Source organism: Scomber japonicus, chromosome 16 (genome assembly GCF_027409825.1).
Source record: "Scomber japonicus isolate fScoJap1 chromosome 16, fScoJap1.pri, whole genome shotgun sequence".
Taxonomy (NCBI): Eukaryota; Metazoa; Chordata; class Actinopteri; order Scombriformes; family Scombridae; genus Scomber; species Scomber japonicus.
Genome location: NC_070593.1, coordinates 16386025 through 16398374, shown reverse-complemented (window position 1 = coordinate 16398374; position 12350 = coordinate 16386025). Strand labels below are relative to the sequence as shown.

Below are 12350 nucleotides of genomic sequence, written 5' to 3'. Positions count from 1 at the left end.
GCCGTCTCATACCACAGTGCAGCTAAGCCAGAGAACCATGAAAGAACAGACGCAACCTCAGCGCATTAACATCAAAGTGTATTTGTATAAGAGCTTGTTTTCTTTTCTCGTCCTCAGGCTTCAAACGGCCGAGCTGCAGCGGCTGTTCTTATTACCTCTTTGGCTTAAAAATCCTACTATGGGGACCCGGCCTCAAAACAACACACGAGAAAATAAAGACAAGGTAGGAAAAAAAAAATCATGTTGAGGGCACAAGGCTCCCCCCTCCTTAATTGTACCTGAAGGGAAATCCCTTTAAATAGTAGTTGGCAGAGGCAGTGAGCTGGCAGGCAGATCAAACAGTCACTGAGCAGAAGCCCTATAAATACATCACATTCACTTGCCTCACTTCAAACGCCTTCTCCTCAGCCCAGCCTCTACGCTCCTCCTGCACATCAAAAAGCCAGAGCTGCGTTCAACATGTTTCAGAGGAGGACACAGTACTCATCTTAAGCGCGACATTTTGCTTTGCTTCACATCACCGGCTGCATTATCCCCCCCCCCCTCATCCCTCTCATCCCACTCTGTTAATATCTCCAGAAACAAGTTTGCTCCTCATGTCACACTGGAGTTTCAGGAGTTTTGGTTTTCTTCACATACACCTCGGATGTCTCGTCAGGCACCAGATGACTGAAGCCGCTCCTGAAAGAGGCCAGGAGGCGACCTGAGAGCAAGAAAAAACATGAGAGGAAAATGTTTAACACATCAGCAACACTAACGAGGAACATGTTCTGACATAACTATACATTCCAGCTTTAAAAGCGACATTAAAAGATTAAAGAAGTAGCCGCTGAGTATGGAGAGTTTTCACTGTTTGGTCCATGAAACCAATTTAAGTAGCAAGTTTTATTCAGACTTGAGTGAGCTAGGAAACATAACATTTGTCAAGAGACTTGTGTATCAGATAACAGAATAGGAAGGAGTGGAAAAAAAGACAGAAAGTAGTTTATCTGTGGCTTTACTAACCCGTCCACGTCTTGTGTCCACTTAAACTGAAGCTGCTGCAGTGAGGATGGGAGTTACAGATGTACGCTGCCTCTCGGGCGCTGTGGACCGACAGCACGCAGCCCTGCTGACTGTAGGAGGGCCAGCAGCGGTACTCCACGTTCCCAGAGGTCCCCATACCTCGCATCACAGTGTAATCTAAAAAACAGAAAAGGAGATGCTACTTCAGTACGTGAGGCTACTGAATGATTTTTGAAGCGCTCTCTGAGGATGAAGATGAAAGTTGAATGATCCCCTGCAGGGAAAATGATACAATGATTGCAGAGAATACAGATAAGAACAACAAAATGGTTGAAGATTACAAAGCTCTTACTGACATAGAGGGAGATGTACTGTGGTTATGATTGACAGGTTTAAAAAGGTAAAAGAGAAATGAATTGAATCGAAATGCCAAGTGGTGACTTCCTGGCAACAGCATGATCCAGTTAGTTAAGTCTGGTGATATTCCATCTTTTTCTTATTTTCAACCAATATCATGACGTGACCAAATCCAACAATGATTTGATCTGATTATATTCTGTGTAGCCAAAGCATGAATAAGCTAATTCCTCTGTGCCATAAATCTCCATTGTTGTAGAAAAAAAAAACATCAGTGAGTAGCAGCATGTAGCACTGGCTGACATCTGGCTGACATTTCTTCATTACAACAGGGGCGCTGTAAGTTATTTTGATTTGATGAAAAATAACAAAAATATAGAATATCACATCCTTTAATAAATGTGGACTAAAAAAGACTAAAAAGCAGTCATTTAAACAGATTTGAGTGTATTCTGAAAACATACATGTATTGCTATGGATTATGTTGGAGCTGTTTTTGAGCGTAATTGATTAGCTGACTGATGCCAGCCAAGGACGTAGCATGTGAGTGGTGATGCAAGACTCAGAATCAGTTGCGACAAAGTCAAGAGATGCTACAGAGAAACCGATTGTTAACCACTTGATTTACTTCTTTTACTGCTTATGGTTCTGATACTTTGAATTCATATAAATAATTTTCTTTAACCTTTTTTTTAACGTTAAGCTACTTTGTTTTAAAGTTGATGTAAAGCCGACAACATAATATATTCAAACATTAATTCACTTTATCTGTACAACAAAAGACCTACAAGGAAAATAATCTCACTGTGAGAAGTTGAAATGTAGGTTGGAAGTCTCACATAGTGTCTGACTGGCTTTATTTGACATAGAAAGCCAGAACAAATTATTTTAAAAAAGGAGCTTTGACAGTTTCAGTGTTTTCTTAAAACATGGGGAATAAAATCCGCTTACTGTACAACTTCACAATGTACTACAAAAATTGTTGCCAGTTTATTTGTGATAAACACTTTCTTCCTTCATTAAAAATATCATTACATACTGAAGCCTCTGAGTATATTATGGTCTATTTAAAAAAAATACAATATTCTTTTACAGTATGTCGTTCCACACTGGGGAAAAAAAAATCACTTCACGTTCCTCCTCCCCAACATTTGTGTTACATTCATCATTATAATTCTTTCAGTCAGACATCTAGTGGATCTGGCTTTAAATCATCTGCTGCACATTAGCAGGAGCCAGCACACACACACACACACACACACACACAGAGGACAAAAGCCTCGTCTATGAGCCCGTATGGAGGAGGCACACTGTTACAAACTGTTACCCTTCCTAAATGGCAGGAGCCAGTGTGTGTGTGTGTGGGGGGGGACATTGTTAAGAGGAAAAAGACACGAGGATCTGCCTTCTGGGTATGAGAAAGGGAACAAGGAGAAGGAGTGTTTAGAGGATCCTTCTCAGGGGGAGAGAAAAATGAGGCCTGTTGCGAAGCTTAAGGGAGGCTGGCTTCAGCTGTTGAGGAGACAGACATATGAATATAAGCTCTTTGTGTGTAAGGTGAAGGACAGGAAACAGTCTTCCTCTCATAATAATATACAGAATGTCAGGCATATTTTTTATTTATTTTAGTGTCAAGAATGTCTTTCTTTGACCTATAGGGTCTACTTTCAAATGAATTCACTCTTTGTCTTTTTGCCTCACATAACTGAACACTGAACAGCCTTTTAAGAAACTAAGACTGCTCTCCATCAAATCACAGATGATCTCAGCTGTGGAAAAGTTACATCCACATTACCAATGAATCTACATCTGTCAGCAATTTTAAATTAAGACTCGGGACCTGATGAGTGTCTTTCTCTCTCTCTCACTCACACACACACACACACACACACACACACACACACACACACACACATATATATTATTACAATATGTTCCTCTTGGCCTCTTTTATAAAGCATAGTTGTGTCTTTGGCTGCCATTCTGACTTTTTTTCCTTCTTCTTCTTCTCAGGCAGACCTGTTAATGAGCCCATGTGTTTTTTAATATACAATTGCGAAATCTGTGATTTTGTTTTCCTCCTCTGATTGTTCAGTCATTAAAACCAACCATGAGTAGATGCATGCCTCCTTTAGTGCAGTGAGACGGTTGGCGGGTGTACTTTGGTAGAAAGAAAATAGTTCCTACATAAAACTGCTCACAACAAGATCTGTGGGTTATCTTGAGTAACCGGGTCATAATTTCTGGAAAGAGACATCGCTGCTGAATATTTCTTTGGCATGTTGACAACAACAAGCTGAGCGCCAAACAGTTGCATCGTATTTGAGAGAAGGAAGACATCTCTATGGCTGATATCTCCAAAACTCAGCAACTCACACCAAAACAATATAGATGAATAAATAGCACTGCAGGAAAAGGGGAAAATATGTGTTTTTGATTTTGGGGTGAACTGTCCCTTTAAAGCAATAGTTTGACATTTTGGGAGACACACTAATCAGTATTTGCATTCTGCAGAGAATGAATTGAAAAACTTGCAGCTGTTCTAGTTTTGTCCATAGGTTGAAAAAATCCTCTAAAGCTAACAATTTAAAAAAAAAATCTTGGTTTATACAAACAAAAAACTAAATTTATAGTTTTAGGGAGAGGGGGGTTATGTACCAGACTTTAGAGGTGCTGGTAGGCAGATTTTGTTGCCTTTGGATAAATAACTAAGGCTACAGTCAGCAGCTGGTTAGCCAGAAAAACATGAGAGTTATATTAATCTTCTCATCTCACGCTAGGAAAGAAATCTAATAAGAGTATTTCTTGAAGTTTTCAATTATTGCTTTTAATGAGCAAATAATCCAAAAATGTTAGTCATTGCTGAAAATGTGAAAATAATTTAATTAAACCAAACTATGAAAACACTGAAAACCGGGCTTCTCCATCACCGAAAAACAAGTTTCTTACTAAACTCACAATATGGCAAAATAATAATCTCAACACATTTTTACTGGTCTTATCACACACACACACACACACACACACACACACACACACACACACACACACACACACACACACACACACACACACACACTAAGCAGCAGCAGGGTTGACTCATGGCACCTCCTTGTTAAGCTAAAACATTCCTTCCTGGTGTCAGCCTCGGCGCCCAGGCCTCTCTACCCTGAATCTGTGATTAAATTCACAAAGTGCTGCTATATAAACAGTTCAGCATCTGGGGGATGGAAAGTCTCACCACAGGAAGGCAACCGAGTCATTCTGTTATTAATATTTCATAGAGCTGAGAGGAACGGAGGGAGGGGGTGAGGGGCTGCAGTGGAACCGAGGCGAGCTGAAGGGGAAGAAAAGTGAAAGACTTTCGGTGCTTATATGGAGAGAATACAAAAGTGGGACGATACGGTTTTTAAAAAATTACTCTATATGGTTATTCTGAACGCAAAAAAATGTGTTAAGTAGAATGTTTCTTATTTAAATTAATTCAAAAACTGAGAAAAAGTATGCCAGAAACCCCTCAGTGTGTGCCAATCCCTGCACTGTTTTTTTAAATGAACGCCGACTGTGCTTTCTGAGCCAGAGACATGCAGGATTAATCCCACTTTGTTGGTTTTGTCCTCTCATTCCAGCTGCCTAATAAACCTGTCAAAACAGCCTGAGCGGGAGAAACACCCACCCCAACCCCCCTCTTCACTTTTTAAAGATACAAAATGAAAACAGGGGTGTAGACTCTCTGCCTCTCTCTGAAAGCGGATGAAAAAAGGCCTGGCATTCTCTCCGAGGAGAAAGGGGTCTACAAGAGGGCCCACTGTACTTTATAAAAAGCAGCCTTCATTCCACGAGCTCTTACCTCTGATTATTGATGGAGGCAGGTTGTCCAGGTGCAGGCCAGACTTGTAGAGGAGGAGGATGTGTTCAAAGGCTTCCAGCGTCTGATTGATGTCAGCTTTCAGCTCCCCTAGACACACACAATGCATTCAGTCTGGTAAGACTAAAGGCATAAAGTAATAGTCAGCCAATATGGATGATTTGTTATCTCCTCGCTACGCTCTCCTGTCTAATCCCAGCCGTGTGACTTCAGGCGATAACAACCTGCATTCATTACCTTGTTACATGTCAAGAAGCATCTTGTCGAGCTCATTAAAGGAAGCACTTAAAGGCATGTCATTACACGACTACAATGACCGAATGATTTGCATTCTGATCTTCAATAGTTGATGTCCTGTCATGTCAAAACGTCTCTCTCGTCCTCACCTGTGGAGTTCATGATGTGGTCTACCAGGTGTGTGAGGTCGGGCGGGGCCTGATGAGGCAGCAGGTAGGTGAAAAAATACCTGGGGCCAAGCAAAGACAAATCATTCAGACAGACAGACAGACAGAAAGACAAGCCCTATCACATAGTCCCCACAGATGACTTGTCTCACACTGGTGTTAAAACAAACACAGTCCATAAAGCTGTCAAAAATCTGAAAGCTGTTTAAAGGGTGAAGAGTCCTTTTTCCACTGAAACTGCCAATTTAATCATCACACCTTCTCCACCGAACCACATAGTTCCAGCTGTGCATTGTTACTATCAGCAACATCTTAGATGTCAGCTGGGTCTGTATTTAACCAATCCACCGTGCAGCTTCTTTAAAATGCATCATCAATCACACATCTATCATGTATTAAAACTCTCACTTTGTCACTTTTTCTTTTTTTACCTGTAGGCATTGTAAATGTTCATCTTCTCATTCAAGCCCTCACACACTCCCTGGGCCGAGCAAGGCAGAGTGAAATTTCGGTGCGGAAACTGGAGGGAGCAGTCAGCGTCTGTCTGACAGACCGTTTCCTCTGCGCTGGCGTCATCGAGGTCTGTGAGTTTCAGCTCACCCGAGACGGTAACAAACTGTCGAGGCTGGAAGTCCAGCAGAGCCACGGAGCCCAGTGGAGAATGGGAGAGGAAATGGAGGAGCCTGACCAGGTCCAGACACACCTAGGAGGAGATCAGACATGCCAAAACCTGATCAGTGGGACTGATGATTTTTTAGGTAAACTGGACATTAGTCAATGAGTAACGTCACAACAACACCAAGAAACTTATAACTAGCAGTGAAACAATTACTTCATAAAAAGATGATTAATCAGTAAGTCATTTATTGGTTGCAGCTCTCCAATGTGAGAATTTGCTGTTTATTTTCTGGTTTGAAATTAAATTAAATTCCAATATTTGGGGTTTTGTACAGTTGGTCAGACAAAATTAGGGTTCTGGAAACTTTTTCACAATTTTCAGCCATTTAATACAATAAAAATTAATTTGATTAAAAAAAAAAGTACAGTTACAGCCTAGCTTTTCAATATTGTATTAAGTTTTAGCGTTCTGACTTTTGGGAAAATAAAAAATCCAAAAAGCTGGAATAACTGAAAAAAATCCTGGTGTTCAAGCTAAAACTGACTTTTTTTTCCTGAAAAGTTCACATATTGAGAGAGTAAATAAGATTCATTATGTAGCTAAAAATATAAAAACCTCCAGTCTCACAAAAATACACTGCTAGCTGCTTTTAAGACTTTTCAGCAACCACACTTGCGAACCATTTCCTGAGACCGTTTTTATAGTACTCTTTAAATCCTACAATAAAAAGAGAAGGAGAAAATAAGTAGACTACTAACAGCAAAATAAAGGCATTAGCAACGCACTGACAGAGCATGAAATGACTGTCACACTACAAACATAGCTGCAGTGTTAGGTAATGCTCTGAGTCTCCTGGACGTCACTTGGTGGGATCGGAGCGCTGTAAAAACAGGGTGGTTGAAACCAAACACCCCTGGATTACTGTAGCCTGCGCAGATGCAACGTAGCTGAAACTGAAAGAGGCCGCCCAGCTCGAGGGGGGTATCATGGACGGCTATTTGGGTGATGTTGCAAAATGTGGCCTGCAGTTTGAAATGATACTTGTAGAATTAGTTTTTACACTTTCTAATCCAAAAAATAAAATAATGCATGTTCTGACATTCTTTTCCACTTAGTCCCTTTCTTTCTCTTTCAAACACATCCATGCATGAACACACACACACACACACACACACACACACACACACACACACACACACACACACACACACACACACACACACGGATCCCTGGAGTGTAAATTCAGCCTCTGTTGACTCCCACTGTGAGCATACCTGTGATGGGGGTTGAGCTAAAGCTGTGTGTGTGTGTGTGTGTGTGTCTGTCTATCAGATGAGATGACATTCCTAGCCTGCAGTGGATTAACTCCAGTACCCATCTCCATTCCAACCATGGCCTGATCAAATACACTGAAGGACAGATGTCAGACCTCCAGGAGTTTCAAATGTCCATCTCCCTCATCTTTCATCCTCCATCGCTTCTGCCAAGAGGCAAGGTTCGCACATGCATTGCAATATATGTGAGAAAGACACATTCAGCCTCCCAGGGTGTAGTATAGTGTTAAGGATAAAGCACAGAGCATGTGTGTTCAACAGCTGAGAGTGGTAGTATATCGTGCTTACCCTGAATCTGTCCTCCCAGGGGCTCTGGAGCAGCTGGATCATCTGGAGAGGATTCCCCTGCTCCAGAATGACTGTGACTCTTTCTCCCCCTTGTCCTCTTCCTCCCTGGCCTCCCGAATCTCCTGCACAATGACCTCTGAGCTGTGGGTTTGGAGAATAACAGAGATTAGTTACAGTAAAACAGAGCCGGTGGGATTTTACCGTCTAAAGAAAGAACATGATGGTATAAAAAAAAGGTACAATGCAACTTTTTTGTTGTTTTCAAAACTGCCTAAATTAGAGAAAGCAACAAATGAAAGTGCCTACAAGTTCTTGAACGTAAGAGTAAACTGCGAGGACATGATGTTCTGCTAAACTTGCTCTCTCCACAGCAGACTTGTGACAGTTAAATCACATTATCCTACAAGGGGAATGCGCCCTGTGAAATTAATCAATTGAACTGTTTTGGACACAGTGCTGTCACACACTCGAAGAGGCAATGCTGGATGTGAGAAATAAACCCATCCGTTTAGATTCAAACTAGTTCTAAATTGGGCTGTAATAGTTTGAGTGAATAAGTGCTGGGGGGTTTCAGATGCAACCAGGGATAGTGGAAGGGACAGAGGCACATTGTCTGGTCTTGCAAAACTGTACCCAAAAGGTCAGAAGAGGGTCAGTGAATTTAATTTAATTACATGGGAAGGTCCTGCAGCTCCAAGGAGGCTTTTCATACTGCTCAGTTTGTGTGAGACAAAGGGTGAGCAGTGGCAAATGAATTGTGGAAAATTTTAGTAATATTCCAACAGGATTTTTCCAATGTTTGTTGAGCTTTAAAGTGAGCAGGGGTTTCTAATCCCTCATACTTGGCAATGAAATAAAAATATTTGCAATAATGTTGCTTTAGCATTTCGACAGTAAAACTTTCAAGAGGATAAAGAGTCTAAGATGATGCACACAAGGAAGGCAGAGTCAGCTCTTTACCTTTATGATGTTTGGATGCTGCAGTCTCTGCAACAACACCATTTCTTTCTTCAACTTGTAAGACACGAGCTCACGGCAGCCTTGAGGGTCTTTAAAATCCTCCACACACTTGCCCATGTCTATGCCCTTTTCATTGACCAGTTTTAACGCCACGGGCTGACCTCCAGCCAAATTTACTTTGACAACCAGTTTGGTGTATCCAGAGCCGAGGATCTCCACCGCCTGCATGTCCACTAGAGACTCACAATCCATTTCATCCATATGCGCTTTCCTGGAGCCATGTGTGATCTCATTCCACAAATTATAATCCAAAGTCGATTCTTGTGCTTCGTCATGTTGGAGAAAACGCCGACTTTCCCTTAATAGTCCGTTTTCATCATCACCATTGAATACAAGCAGTGGGATGATTTCTTTGCGCCTCTCGTTGAGTTGGGAGTTCAACGCCCCGCGGAGCGACTCAAACTCCCCCTCATCACCAGAAAGAGTTGCATTGGAAAAGTGCGATATTTTGGCTCCAAACTGCTGCACGCTGCTAATTAAGAGTGATACCAGAATAGAAAGAACCACGAAAGCCAGGAGGGCAGCCGCGCGTAAAGAGTTGCCCATCACGGGCATATTCCTCTCGTGGCACGGCTACTACTGCGGGGAAAAAGACGCACGGCCGCGGGCTGAGACGACCAAGTGAAAGCACTCCTGACTTTCTGCAGGAGAAGTGATCAGCTCCTTGTTTCCACCTCCCCGGGAACTCCCTCTAGAGGTGTGTCTTGTCCGCTCGTAACTTTACACCCGCTGAACAACTTTGCAGGAGAGCTCGACCTCATGTTGTCACTCAGTCTGCATGTTCAAGCACTTTTCTGCAGCTGCCCTATCAACAGCAATCAGAAGCTGCGTCTGCATGAAGTGATGCAACCACCAATAAATATTATATGCAACACATTAAAAAAAGAAAAAGTTTTAAAAGTTTAAAGTAGACCTTTAAAATCTTATCTTAAATAAACCCCCAAATGGTTGTGTTTGTATGCTGCTTAACTGAGTTCAAAATGCAATTAGTGATACTGTGATTATGTTGTTCTACATAAAACAACCAGCATGTGTTTGTTTTATAGTGTGAGGCAGAGACAGTGGGAGGTCGAGGGCTGCTGTCACCTTCACAATCTGTCCAACAGGTGGCAGCAGGGCATCTTTTTGTCCTCACTTTAAGTAATTGATTTGTTGAGCAAGAAATGGCACAGAAATCCAAATAATGTGTTTCTGTGCAATCCAATTTACAAAGAAACACATTATTGTGCTCCTTGTTTCCACTCTGCCTCTCTTGCTGAATTTCCTGTTGTAGCTTTATTTATCCAGCTGTGTTGCAGATCTTGTGGCAGCATTGGAGCTGTAATGAAGCGTTTCCCTCCGCATCACCACTTACTGGCAGTGATCTGCCACAGGAAATTACAATGGCTGTCGCCTCATTACCAGCCAGAAGACAAACCCCCTCTCTGCAGCCTCTCATTATACGTGCATTTCTGGGTGTATGTGCTGGTCAGCTTTTGGGTGCGTGTGTATTTGTTTTTGTTGTGTGTGTGTGTGTGTGTGTGTGTGTGTGTGTGTGTGTGTGTGTATGTGTGTGTATGTGTGTGTTTGTGTATTTGGCAGGCTGAACAGCTAACCAGTGTAAGTTAATCAGTGTCTGAAGTCAACAAGACATTAGCCATGTCAGCTGCAAAATAGGCTGTTCAGTAAACTGCATGCCTGCAACACAACAGGCTTTTGTTAAAGTTTGTGGCCATGTTGCACAAAAACACTCCATGCAGGAGTATGTATATGGTAAAGAAAATCTAAACTTAAAGATCCACTTACTTATATTCTGAGTTTTCAACTACACCTCTTTCAGCTCAAGGCCATGTCCTTACATAATCAGATTGATTGTAGGACTGTTGTACTGATGGAGTCCCTCTCTCATCTAACATTTAATCAACCCAACATAAACATTTATGAATCAGTTTTTTATTAGGCTACATCACCGAGATGAAAATAAAGATATCTGTCCTCCGATGTTTCTGCTTCTCGTTTAAAACCATGAAATATGACTTTGATCTCTTCTCCAAAACTTTCTCACACCCTCTTTTTCCTGATCTTTGCCTTTTCTTCCAATGAATCATTTCCTTTCTTTTTTCCAAGGTGGCCCCTCGGAGACAAGCGTCCTGTGCCATGATTCATATTTATAACCAGAGCCAGACCAGCGGCCACCTCATTAGCAACGAGCCTCACAGGTCTGCTGTGTCACAGTCTCTCCTTTCCCTTTGAGTCGGCCGGCTCTGGCTGACTCTCAGTTCTGTTTTCTTCTCTTCTCCTAATTATGTTGAAAATAGAACAATTGTAAACCCACCAAAGCTGATTTAACCCCAATTGAGAAACAGTTAAAGCTACTTTTTGGGAAAACACATCACTATCAGTCTGATGCCGTTCGTAAAAAAATGTTAGGAACTCCCTCCTTTCTCACAGTCTGCACCTTAAAGCGAGGAAACCATTTGTCTCAGTCTCTTTGGCTGCAGAAGAAGGCAACACAGTAATAATAATAATAATATATATATATTTTTTGAGATACTATTTGTACGCCATATTACAGATGGAAATATTATTCATGCTTCATTATGTAATGACTGTAGGCTTATTAAGAGTCTTACATGCTAAACTCTAATGAAATGTGTTTATACTTGACAACATTCTTCATACTTCATAAAAGGTTGCAACTGATGGATTAATTAATAGTTAATGAATCATTTATAACTGCTTTATAGAGTAGACCTACAGTTATAGGCTATAATAACAACAATGTTTGGGGTTGCCAGTTTGTGTAAAATCCCTTTGGCTGGTCTGTTGAATACTGTTAGTGATCCATTAAAGCTAATTATGTCTCACTTTATAATAAGTCATCTAGCCTCTGACTAGAAATGTTAATCGGTAACTAATAAATGTTTTTATCCATTATGTCTACAGCTATACGTGTTAGTATGTGACTTTTGCAGTCTAACTGTTCATTCAACCTTGTCTCCCAAAATATGTTCTTATTAATGGCTTCTAATGACATCTATAAAGAATTAGTAAATTATTTATTAACCATGCAAAAACCCATTACCACTTGTAATATCTTTATAAAATGTGTTTTATAAGGTAAAAGGTATACGGCTCAACATTACGTGCTTCTTTTTGTTAATACAACAAGAAGGTTAAGGGACCAGGCTTCAAAATACATTTTGATACTTAAAGACTACTTATATTATTTAAAGGTGAAGTGTGTCAAACTTGGTGGCATCTAGCAGAGCAGCTTTAACAGAAACATAATATAGGCTAATAATCATAAGTATGTTTTAATTAGTGCATGATCACCTGGGAATAAGAATTGTTGCGTTTTTGTTAAAATAGCCTGTTAAACCTACATGGGAGATGGTCCTCTTCCATAAGCCTGCCATGTTGCATAGCCATGTTTCTACAGTAGCCCAGAATGGACAAACCAAACGCTGGCTCTG

The 12350-nt window shown here is 41.1% G+C and overlaps 1 protein-coding gene across 1 annotated transcript; it reads right to left on the bottom strand.

The window, feature by feature from the left end:
- Nucleotides 1-562: 562 nt before the first annotated feature.
- pkdccb (protein kinase domain containing, cytoplasmic b) lies at nucleotides 563-9502 on the bottom strand. The gene is made up of 7 exons (XM_053335778.1): nucleotides 8836-9502; nucleotides 7876-8016; nucleotides 6066-6337; nucleotides 5617-5696; nucleotides 5213-5320; nucleotides 1006-1182; nucleotides 563-703 (listed from the first exon to the last, which is right to left on the bottom strand). The coding sequence occupies exons 1-7, from the start codon at nucleotides 9448-9450 to the stop codon at nucleotides 600-602; spliced, it is 1497 nt and encodes a 498-aa protein (XP_053191753.1). The 5' UTR covers nucleotides 9451-9502; the 3' UTR covers nucleotides 563-599.
- Between the last annotated feature and the right edge of the window lie 2848 nt (nucleotides 9503-12350).

What these genes read in the sequence shown, in the direction of transcription:
- pkdccb (XM_053335778.1), bottom strand. Translation starts at nt 9,450, where the DNA reads ATGCCCGTGATGGGCAACTCTTTACGCGCGGCTGCCCTCCTGGCTTTC. An exon ending in GCCTCCATCAATAATCAGAG is followed by an intron (nt 1,183 to 5,212) that starts GTAAGAGCTCGT and finishes TCTGTTTTTTAG; the next exon opens with ATTACACTGTGATGCGAGGT. An exon ending in TGGACACAAGACGTGGACGG is followed by an intron (nt 704 to 1,005) that starts GTTAGTAAAGCC and finishes TCTTGCTCTCAG; the next exon opens with GTCGCCTCCTGGCCTCTTTC.